The following is a 12,242-nucleotide window of genomic DNA, read 5'->3' as shown; positions in this document are numbered from 1 at the left end:
TCCACAGAACTGTATCCTACCAGCTTGGTAATCCAGTCTTAATCACTTTCAACCGGGCGTCCTTATTTTGGGCATTATAGGCAAACATTTCCAAAATAGTAAAACATTTTGGAAATGTGATACTATTTTGAGTAGATTATTTTTGTTACTATTCTTTTACAAAAATATATATAGGGTCAGTATAGGGTTTAAGAGGTGAACAGTGTGACCAGAGCCCAGTCACCAGCTCCCTGTTTTCACCCCCTCTGTAAATCAACAACCAGTAGTTCCCATAATCACTACGCCTCCAACCATTTACATTTTCAGGATCCTATATGTAATAGGTTCCTATCTAGAGCCCCTTTCTCAGTTCCCACTGGACACAAATACATTTACACCCACTATTAGCATGTGGCTTTTGGCTTTAGTGGGAAAGGTTAAAAGCAATATTTATTCCAAGGACAAATGACTCTGCAGTATTCAGGGGTTTTACTGTCTTCAGGTCTGATCAGCAGTGATGGAAACATGACATCCAGATAGACACGGTCATTTTTGCCTACTGCTATTTTAACTCTTTGCCCGCCACCGATGAGATTTCTCATCGGAGTAAAATCGCTCTTTTTCGCTGGCAGCAGTGGCACACTATTACACTATTACTCTGGCAGTTAAAGGGTTAACTGCTGAGAGAGCTTCTCCTGATTCAAACAGTAGAGAAAATGGAGAGACCAAGGGCTCTACAGGCCCTAAAATTATGTGTGAAATGGAAACATAATTTAGGAGCAGTGTACGAGTAAAGATTACAACTTACTGTAATCTTTTAAATCCAAAGAAAAAGAAAGGAATACAAAAATGTGCAGTTTATTAGTAAGCGCTATACTTGTAGGCAATTCATGAACGCACATTTTTTGTCTATGGAACGAAACACACTCATTTCTGACTTAGTTTATCAGGATTGGTATGATAAGATACTGGATATAGCTCCTGTATTGAGTTTGGTGTCCATACAAGCTGGCGGGTTTATGACATCATAGAAAAAATAATTCTGCATGCCAGTATTATGCTCCCATTGTGTAATGTATTTGGCAACGTTTCGAGCCGGGAGGCTCTTCCTCAGACCTTATGATCATAAGGTCTGAGGAAGAGCCTCCCGGCTCAAAACGTCGCCAAATACATTACACAATGGGAGCATAATACTGGTGCAGATTTTAGTTTTCTAAAGTTTAAAGCTCTGATGCAGCACCCAGCCCACGGGTTATGGGATATGCGTGTTCTTTGTCTTTTTCGCATTGGAGTTCATGACATCAAACATGACACGCCAGGGGGGAGGGAAAAAAAAGGCCTACTCATCTACTTGGCAGTAGGAAAGTCAATCGCATATTTTTGGTGGGTTGTCCCATGTTAAAAATAAATTGCATACTGTATACGCACTCATTTTGGTGGAAAAGGGGTATCAGTTTTCCTGACAACTAGTTATGTGTGCACAACAAATATGACGCTGATCAGCCGGGTAGACCACATCTCCGCCTGCCTGGCAGAGGCAGCAATAAAAGAAGCTCCCATTAGCTGTACATAACACAAGATGCATTTTCAGACAGATTTAGGTCGAGCAAATCACTATTGTGTGTGGTCAGTGTCAAGAGTAGTATATCAATCAAATCATGACACAAAAGGATAATTACCTGATGGTCCCTTTGTGTCTTGTCCCTGTCACAGGCCAGCTCATCCCTCAGGCCCTGTGGGGGGAAAATAGACATTATCAAACCCTATACAAGATCAGCCAGAATTAATCACGGGCCACTGCAGGATAGATAGAGATTTGCTCTGACATCCTTGTCTAGCTTGACAAAGCCATGTACTTCAGCAACGAGCTGTGTAATCACACACATAGGAAAATAAATACATCCATATTAGTCTGTCTGATATATTTCAAACTTATTATTCAATGCTTTTGTAAACTGTAGTAGTAATAATTATTATTATTATTATCATCATTATTATTATTTGTCTGTATTCACCTTAAATCTACATTTTTATCCCACGATTTTGCAACCCCATTTTTTGTTTCACCCAGTGCCAATTTTCTAAATAATCCTGGGCGCTACACTTCCTCTGCCAGCCTAGGGAGAGCCCAGAGCTGAGCTCATACCTCCTTCAATGCATGAGAGCTAAACAAGCCTTCTTATCACCTGACAGGGGGGAATTCCCCCAGTTGTATTCACCCATCCTAACTATTTACCCACTCAGGTATGGCTGCAACTGTCAGAAAGTGTATTGTACTCATCTAAAAAGGTGCCTGGACCGCTACGCCAGCAGTCCAGGCCGACACAGTGAGTTGTTGAGGATCATTTCAACACTCAAGACTGTAATAGGCTGAAACAGAAGTTAAAAGATGTACCTGGAGTTCCTGGTCTTTCTCAGCAACCAGAGTGGAGAGTTGTCTGACATGATCAGAGGTTGGTGCATCTGTGCCCTGATCACCACTATTCTTCTGTTCCATCGCAGCTTGCTGTTTTTTTAAAGAGATCCTGAGCTGCTCGATGACACTGAGGTAAAAGAAGGAGAGAGGTGGGACATCAGTCCATTAACCAGTGATTCTCAACCTGTTTAATTTCAAACCTGTTTAATATCAAACTGGAGGACCTCCAGTTTGATATACATTAGGCCACGGACACCGATTTGATATCTTTTTTTCTTCTTCTCTGGGATCCCAATCTATACTGTAAAATCCTCAGTGTTTATTTGAAGGGGAATTTTGGACCACGGTTTCTTACCTTTTCTATGATGTTATGATATCTTAGAATGGTACAGTAGAACATTTTCATAATTCCATCCCAGGTCCGCCACAGCTTAAAATGTGCGCCAATAGGCCTTGCGTTAGATCGTGTTTTTTTTTGTTGTGAGATCTGACGTTCATAGTGACAGAACACTATGCAAAAAAAAAAGAAGAAAAAAACCGGAAGTCTCGCTAGACGAGATTGAAATCTCGAGATTTCAATCTCGTCTAGCAAGACTTCCGTTTTCTTTTTTTCGGTTGCAAAGTGTTCTGTCACTATGAACGTCAGATCTCACCAAAAACAAAACAAAAAAAAAGCTATTAAAAAACACGATCTAACGCAAGGCCTAGTGACGCACGTTTTAAGCTGTGGCGGACCTGGGATGAGTTATGATTTTTTTCTACTGTACCATTCATCCTAAGATATCATAACATCATAGAAAAGGTAAGAAAACCGTGGTCCAAAATTCCCCTTTAAGAGTGTACAAATGGAACCAAATGGTCCATTACGTCAGTGATTCTCAAACCTTTTAGGCCGGGATCCCCCAAAATAATCATATTTGAACTGGGGACCCCCCCCACCCTGACAAGCACTTGGAATTGTAGGAGTTGATGCATTACATTTAGTTTGACTCGGTTCCATAGATAAATATTGTGAAAATAGCCGATCTACAAGCTCACAACGCCTCGCGAGGGGTTGTGAGCTTGTAGATCGGCTATCTTTCTTCTATCATTTAACAATTTGGCCAACGTTTGACCAGTTTTTAAAGTATAGTGTGTTGATTCCTTTTGATGCAGTAATGGTCTTTTTTCTTTCTTTTTATTTAGGTATTAAAAAGGTCTTAAAAGTCCATAAATTGTCACTTCACTGTCGAACCCACAAGGTTGAGAACCACTGCGTTACGGGTACATGGGGTGTCCTGTGGTCTTCTTACTTGTCTTTGTCCTGTAGGGCCTGCTGGAGGTCACGGTCTGTGCTCGGGGCAGGAGTGAGAGTACCAGGTACACCCAGAGCCTGGAGCTGCTTCTCCATGTTGATGTTCTTCACTTTCTCCTGCTCAGCGATCTCCGCCATCTTCTCAACCTCCTGCTCTGCTGTTTGTAGTTGCTGCCAGAGTAAAGCAAAGACTAAATTAAACTACGTACTAATAAAACAGTGGTGAAAGAGTCAAGAGTCACACAAAGTAACAACAGGGTTTTAAGGCTGCAACTATAGATTATTTTCTTGGTGATTATTTGTGTAGAGCTCACAACGGGTCTCATTGTGTCATGTTGTGAGCTAGTAGATCTGCTATTTGCGCTGCACAACACCGCCGGTACTACGCATACGTATACATCAAGCATATCATCGCTGACGGGCGGAAACCTTATACGTCCAAACTGTTATTTTTATTTTTTTAATTAGAGTAGTCAAAAGCTCTTGTTAATACTTTTCATTGGTTATATAAAACCCACACAGACTTAGTCACTTTCAACCTGCCGTACCTATTGTGTGCATTTCATTATATGCAAGCATTTTTTTTTTTTTTCAAAATTGCATTTTTCACTACTTATGCATGATACTGTCGAATGAGAAAAGCAACGATATATGCCTCGGCTATTTTTGAGAATATTTGCCTATAACGACAGGCCCAAAATAGGGATGCCAGCAGGGTTTTATGAGGTTAATTGTGCATCAGATTCATTCAGACTTGAAGGCTCACCTGTTGTAGGTCACCTATCTTTTTGTTGAACGTGTCCCGGAGGGCAGCCATCTCTCTCTGGTACTGATCTCTCAAACGACGGGGATCTCCCGCCTCTCGACCAGCAAGACTCTCCAACGCTTTCCTTGCAACGTGCACACAAATAGTCAACGTTAGCTCTTTTTAATGTTTTCATCTCTGACTCCATGACATCTGTACTTCTTCATGATCTTGAACAAAGGTTTCTGTGTGTTGACTATTGTTTGATACTACAACACACGAAAGATTTGATATGAAATACAGAACCATAACCCTATACTTAGCACATTGAGTGCCAAAAACGGTCCGGGCCGTTTTTCATAATCCAAACGAGGTGTGCCAAAAACGGTTATAATAAAAAATAAAATAAAAATGTTTTCCTTCACAGCACCAGGAGATATTATTTTTTCGAAGATTTAGACTTTAATCCACTTCCTGGTTAACTTATGACTTCAAAAGCCTGTATCTCGGCTCCTGTGTACTTTTTTTTTTTACTATGTATTTTTGACTATTTTTGACTATTTTCAACTGGCTGCAACTATGGAACGGATTACCGAATGTTTTTGATTTTTTCCCCCCGATTGTACGAGACCTCTATGTGTGTAATGAGGGGATCACCGTGAGGACGGTGATCACTGAAAATATTTTGTGACTACTTGAAAAAGGTTCAAAAAATGTTAAAAATCCAGGCACTGACTGTACCCTGTTTTTAAAAAAACCCTGGCACTCAATGTGTTAGTTGTCATTACAGCATTTTTGTATACAGAAGTACTGCTCAATAAGGAATGCTGCAGGGTCATAGCAGCCAATGATATTTTGGAAATAACAACAAGTTGTCAGAAACTGTATTTATTAATGTTTTAAATACACAAATACATTTCCGGTGCCTACATCATTTTGGCACGAGTGTTGGGGGCTGACACGCGGCTGGTGACTTCATGTTAATGGGAGGAGACACATGCTCTACTACTCCCTCCCACATGACTAAATGTAGAGGTTATCAATGACAGTGACTACACATGTGACGTGAGTGGAGAAACTGGGAATATGCATAACGACTAAATTGGGGGGGTTATATAGGGTCATACTTACGATGCAGACACGAGTAGTTCCTGTTTCTCTGCCAGGTCTCTCTTCATGGATTCCAGCTCTACTTTCAGCTCAATGTTCTAAGAAACAATAATCAGTATGTTAACTCACAGCTACCACAGTTAGAATTAAATTGTAACAAGACTAAATAAAGAGTCTAAAACACACCGTTTTGTAGATGTCCTCAGTGGAGTCGTCGCATTTCTGCTGCCTGCGGTCCTCCATGAAGTAAATGCGGAGTTTCAGGTTGAAGTTTTCCTTCTTCAGAGCAGTGATTTGCTGTGATTTAAACAAGGAAGAAAGATTATCAAGTTGCAGCCGGTAAATTGTAATTACAGGTTTGCTTAGTGATTTTTGCAAACGCCTGACATTGTTATCCACATCTTTCTTTATGTTTCTTAGCGACAAAACTAGGCCAGAACAAAATGAAACAACACAGGGTCTAATTACGCCGTGGATCCTGTACTGTATGTCGTGTGTCCAGTCTACGACGTCAGTCATCTATGACATATCTATGACGTACAGTATGACTACATACTTGGACCTTTTAGACAAAGTATAATAAATGTAATTATGATGTTTAAATTTGTTTTTCCTAATAAAATATTCAATCAATCAAAACTTGGGACACGGTTGGAGTCCAATCCGACCACTCATCCATAGAGAAAGTTAAACCACTTAACCCCTATATCGTTACTGTCGTCGGGCAGAAACGTAACACCCTACTTGATCATGCTACAGCAGCGTCACACAAAAGTATCAGATCTGCAAGCTCGAAACGCGGCACAAAGCAACGCGTTTTGAGCTTGTAGATCTGTTACTTTTGCTATTTTTTAATTCGAATCCATGGTGTACTGTATGACAAAGTGAAAACAAGCTGTTCTACAAGCTCACATCGTGTTGCAACGTGTGTGTGAGCTTGCAGATCAGCAAATTTAGCAATTATTATTATTATTTTAGCTTTTATCTTTGAAAATAGGGCCCAAAATAGGGACGCCAGCCAGGTTGAAAGTGGTAAATAGGGCAATGAAAAGGCTTATGTGTGCTGCTGCAGATGGAGGGAAAGGGAGTGAGCATCTTATGTGTGTCTGAGTGTGTGTGTGCATGCGTGCATGAAACACTGGGCTCCGTTCAGCAGACTGTGCATCATTGTGCTCCAGGCCTATAACAGCATACATCTGGTACTGGGGGGAGGGGGGGGGAGTCACTCTGGACCACTTCTGCAAACCTCTAATCATTCATATAGCCAGCCAGCCAGCCAAGCCAGGCAGCACTAGCAAGAAATCTGAGTGTGCAATGCATACCAGTCACAGTGAAATGCTGAAATTCAGGCTCTGAGCCACCTTTCTCTTCCCTTGCAATGCTAAATCTCCATATATGGTGAGGCCGCTCATTTTTGGAGAGACTGATGTTAAGGTTTGATCAAAACATGTTGCACACAATGCATTTTACCGGTAGAAAATATGTTCAATTTCACATGTTATTTTATGAATTCACTCACATTTTCATAGTCCTTCATGGTGAAAGCTTTGATGGGCGAAATCTTTTCTGGAAAGGATGGAGCTGTAGAGGAAGAGGGAGAGTTAGGCTTGATTTGACAGTACTGTATGCTTTGTTGTGTGCCGGTGTCACGCGCCGAAAATAGCCGATCTACAAGCTCACTAGTACACACTGTGATGTTTTGTGCGCTATTCTGGCAAATAAGTATATGTAGTAAACATAAAGCTACATTTTGGGGTTGTGAAATAGTCCCTGCTTAAAGCAATAGCTCCCTCTCTTTCAAATGTGCATACACAGATTACACACAGACCTACTCACACATCTAAATCCTGTCGATGTTAGAAAGAGAACAGACATGTTTTTCTCTGCAAGGAGGATCAGAGGTGAAGAGAACAGTTGGAGTGCTGCCCTATTCAGAGCGGTTCAGGTCAGTGAGCCAACCGACTGCCTCTCATATAACACTCTAAATAAGTCAACAGCACATTTCACAACGCTAATTCCTCACTGACAGCCTGACTGTTTGACAGGACTGGACTCACAATCCATCAGACTCACAAAGGTCTGTCATCATGATCATACCACTGATTTTAATACTTAATCTTGTTTATGTTAACCGCACTGATATACTGTATATCAGACACTCATCACTATAATAGTCCTCTGTGTTTGTGTCATGCAATGCTAAGCCATGCGTCTCTTGATCCAGTTTCTTTAATATCAGGGTCAAGTACGTCATATGTTCCATCACTAACATACAGAATAGAATAGGGATGTTAATGGTTAAGCTTTTAACTGTTAACCGATAATAAGAGTTGTAATCAAATAATGCTTTCGGTTAAACAGTCAATTTTTGTTAAAGTTATTTTTGATGATGTTCATTCGGGATTTCGAGGAACTATTTGCTAAACACTGATTTAAGACTTTATATATACTTTATTAGGCTTACTTATCTATTTTATTTATTCCGTTTACAGCGCTGCAGAGCTCTTGTAAGCAAGTCGACTGTTAAGAAAAAAACGTATGACTAATATCATTTTGAAATGATTCATCGTTTCTCTGGCATGCCTATGGCTGCTTTCTAAAATAAGGGACAGCTATAATTACCTCAGGTGTCCTTTTTCATAGGTTGCTTACACCTGACGCACAGAGCAATGGGAGGTGTGTGGTTGATAAGTGTACAGTATGTAGGTAAAATAAATCAGAACATCCATCATGTTTTGTTTGGAAAGCATACTGTATGTGATGATGACTTTCAGTTTAGTAATGGGTAGTAGCAATATAACTCCAGCCTAAAACCTAAACAACGTACAGTCATTATGCTATTGTTTTCTTTTATCCTCTGCTCTAACCCTAACCAAAAATATACTGAACTGTAACATTACTAGGCTACAGTACATACTACATAGTCTACTAAAATGAATTTTGGGATCATTCCAAACATAGTGGCAATCTGATCAATTCAAATGACAATAAACCAACAGTTAATATTTATACATTCAAGATTATTGCAAATTAATACAAGATATGGATATACGTTGAAAAGTTGTTCAATATTAGTTATAAAGATAAATATGCTAGCTACTAATAGTCAACACATGTGTTACAAATTCTGTATACGTGCTGCTCTCAATAAATAAAACAGTGAAAATGCTTCAAACCTACAATAACTACAATAGTGTAAATCAAAAATACTGTGAGAATTGATGGCCTATAGTTCCTATACTGAAACAGATGTGGGATGTCACGTAACGTGGTAAGACAGATGGATGGATATGATAAGTCTTTTAATGCCAGAATTGGGATCCATGCTGCCCTGAGGAAAAGCCCTTTTAAAAATGAATTAAGAGAGGCAGAGGTGTGGGCGGTTGAGAAGGTAATAGAAAAGAAATAGCCTATTGCCACATTAGTGTTTGTGTGTTGCTGATTGCCAAACCTTTTTCTGAGATTTTATCCCACATTCATATACTGTATATTATCTTGATCAATGCTCATTATCTATTTTCCTTCACTTCACATTCATATCATGAGGTACGAATTGTACAGAGGCCACGCAAAATATTAGAATGTTGTTTTTGGTTTGTCTATTCATTTGTCATTCATCTCTCATCCATGGGAATAATATGCATTTCTTGTTTTTCTTGTTCTTGTTGTAATTGTTAATCTTAGCAACCGTGTGAGTCTATTTAAGTGCAGCAGGAGTTATATCAATAACTATGGAATTGACAAGCCTTATCTGTGTTTTTGTTAGACAGACGGTCCAAATGAAATCCATTATGGTAACCTGATTTTCCACTTTCTTAACCACTTGCTTACGTAATGTCTTTTTTATATTTACCTACTGTCTATGTAGAGTGTATATTGTTGGCACACGAAAGACCTTGACCATGAATGAGAGTGAAACTAGATCATTAGCTAAACCCCCCACACCACCACATGCCTCATCACCTCTTAGTGAAACGAGCTAAACACAGCAGCCTTAATTAAAACACGGGGGAGATGTGTCTGTCAAGAGATGGAGAGAGAACATGAGAGAACATGAACAAAAAGGAAGATAGAGAGAACAAAGGAAAGTCTGTACTGTACCTGTCATGCTGTCCATGGAATAATCTCCAGAACCTATGGAGTCTGTTAGTCTGCAGCTGGGGGAAAGATTACACCATTAGTAAACAGCCAAAAATCTATTGTACCATGAAATACCGTGAAATGGAACGGTAGAAGGTGGAAGTAACGTTTTTATATCGTACCAGCACTACAATCAACAAGTAAAATGATAACCACAACTCAAAGCAAAGGTGTTTTCCGTCCTAGATTGACCAATGTTCTCTGCCCTCAAAACGTTAGTTACTTACTATACAACGACAACACACATTATGTCTGATGTTTATGCATTACTCACACTGGCCAGTTCCTCTTAGCCCTAAGGACACTCCATAAATAGCTGGAGAATGACTCTCCGCTTCATTTACATTCACTCTGACACTGCCTGTCTCCCTTTGCCTGCACCGCTGTTCACCTCTGCGTGTGTGTGTGTGTGTGTGTGTGTGTGTGTGTGTGTGTGTGTGTGTGTGTGTGTGTGTGTGTGTGTGTGTGTGTGTGTGTCTGTGTGCGTGTGCGTGTGCGTGTGCGTGTGCGTGTGTGCCAGTGGCACCCTTGTGATGTGCTGCCTGACACAGAAGAGAGAACAGAGCAGCCAGTGGATGCAGAGAGCGTTCGTCATTAGACAAACAGAGCACTGTAGTTCTGATCACCCAAAAGCAACAGTAGCATCACTCACAAACACAATGCTTTAAACAAGAATAATAACAGACATCTGGACCACAATAAATGGGAGGGGGGGGGGGGTTCTGCACAGCAGCTAGCAACTATCAATGTTAACATTTTCAAACACTTTAAACCTGGTGTCCCTATTTTGGGCATGTCATTGTAGGTGAATGTTTTTCACATTTTTCAAAACATTGCAGATCTACAAAACTTGACATGAAAACAAGAAAGGGATTACACATTTGATTTCTATGACATTCTATGTAACAGAATTTGCCTTTCCATATTTGTTACAGTAATAGAGAAAATTAAAAAAGGAATCACTTTACAAGTCTCACATAATAACCATACACTTTCCTGTGATATTCTCACCAGCAATACTTGCACTTTGTTCGCTTAGTTACAATAGGCCATGGCATACAGCAAAGGCCATGATTTGTCTCTCCAGTCTGCGTCAAGGTATTGCAGCCAGGCAATGAAGCCAGGCATAGAACTCATCTGAAAGGGTAGCAGTGCTACACTGAGAAACTAGAAGTGACACACAGCATACAACTAGTTTCAGCAGAAAGAATTGCTTAAGTCAGCAAGAGAAACATGTCAGTGTAGTGTGTCAATCATGACAGAGGTTTGTCAATGTCAACTGTTGTAACTAAAAACTAATCTTAAGCACTCAGTGAAAACGCTGTCAGACTTTCAACTGTGACTTCCTCTTCTCAATTGTGTTCAAATGCCAGCTACAAACATCAGGGCAGGAGGACACAATAGTAGCATGAATAACATTCATCGAGCCTCCTAATATCCTATAAATACAGTTAAACAGCACAAGAAAATAATGAGATTCAAAATTACGAAATAAAGTAATCCACACCACACATATCACTTACATCTTGGATTACTGTGGCAGCACGCTCGCTTACCACCTGGAAACAACCTTTAAACATACGCCGTACCCATCTTCACTTATTCAGTGCTTGAAGACATTACACTGTAGAAGACTAGTATTTACCATTCACACATACAGAGAGATCATATACAGACAACCAATGTACACATTATTAATGATAATGATAATAATAATAATAATGCAGAGGAAATACTTAATGATTCAAAATCATATTATCCTCATTGGCAAGCAAGCAAAAAATAAATAGGAATACAATATTTCACAACAATGTAGCCAGGAGTCACAACAATTTCAAGCCCACTCACTGAAAGATCCTCTGTTGACTTCCTCTTTGAGACATTTTGACAAGCATGACAATTACACATAACATAATAATAATAACAACAATAACAATTATTATTATTATTATTATTATTACATCTAGCTCTGGTCCATAGCTACATCTAACCCAAACCATATAAACTTAACACAACTTACCCAAACCATATAAACTTAACACAACTTGGAAGACAGCCCATCCACACACTAGAGTCTAGACTATACTGATGCAACACTAACAAGTCAATCAGAGCAGTTGGCGTAACTCTCTAATAGATGGCTCTGATCAAAAGCTGTACATACAACAAATACAACAAAACAAAACAGCAAACCGGAATTTCATATCTTTCATTTATGTATTAATCAACCACCAATGCTAGCTACATTTATTATCACAATACCAATCAACAAGTCGGGTATCCTTAGATGTGACAGTAGCCCTGAAACATGACTGTCATACCATGACAGTCATGGTGCCGAGTCCCCCTGGTCTAAAGTTGTGTTCGATTTTTTCACATTGCCATCTCTCACATAAACATAAACGTTCAGATTTCAAATATAAAGTGCTTACCACCGAGCCACGGATGTTACAAGGCGACGCGGACCGCGATGAGTACCCGTATCTCCCGTATTGTTCAATAAAAAGCATTTTAATCCCATCGCCGGCCATTTTTTTTTTTTTTTTTTTTTTTTGGTA

At 39.7% G+C, this 12,242-nt stretch overlaps 2 protein-coding genes across 9 annotated transcripts in view; one reads left to right on the top strand and one right to left on the bottom strand.

Annotated features, from left to right (window-relative positions):
* The window catches only part of nup188 (nucleoporin 188), a 305,112-nt gene that overhangs the window by 118,023 nt on the left and 174,847 nt on the right, over positions 1–12,242 (top strand). The window lies entirely within an intron of this gene.
* cdk5rap2 (CDK5 regulatory subunit associated protein 2) overlaps positions 1–12,242 on the bottom strand; it is a 50,638-nt gene that overhangs the window by 37,520 nt on the left and 876 nt on the right. For 7 of the 8 annotated variants that reach the window (XM_080419049.1, XM_080419051.1, XM_080419056.1 and 4 more), the window contains exons 2-9: positions 9,646–9,701; positions 7,064–7,125; positions 5,731–5,841; positions 5,566–5,642; positions 4,456–4,579; positions 3,688–3,860; positions 2,375–2,522; positions 1,659–1,712 (exon numbers count right to left, since the gene is read on the bottom strand). In XM_080419049.1, coding sequence (XP_080275175.1) covers positions 1,659–1,712; positions 2,375–2,522; positions 3,688–3,860; positions 4,456–4,579; positions 5,566–5,642; positions 5,731–5,841; positions 7,064–7,125; positions 9,646–9,701 — 805 coding nt within the window. The remainder of the gene's footprint in view (positions 1–1,658; positions 1,713–2,374; positions 2,523–3,687; positions 3,861–4,455; positions 4,580–5,565; positions 5,643–5,730; positions 5,842–7,063; positions 7,126–9,645; positions 9,702–12,242) is intronic. The other variant, XM_080419053.1, reaches the window with a different exon arrangement.

This window comes from Gymnoscopelus braueri, assembly GCF_963280865.1.
Source record: "Gymnoscopelus braueri genome assembly, chromosome: 22".
Lineage (NCBI taxonomy): Eukaryota > Metazoa > Chordata > Actinopteri > Myctophiformes > Myctophidae > Gymnoscopelus > Gymnoscopelus braueri.
This window is presented reverse-complemented; position numbering and strand designations above follow the sequence as displayed.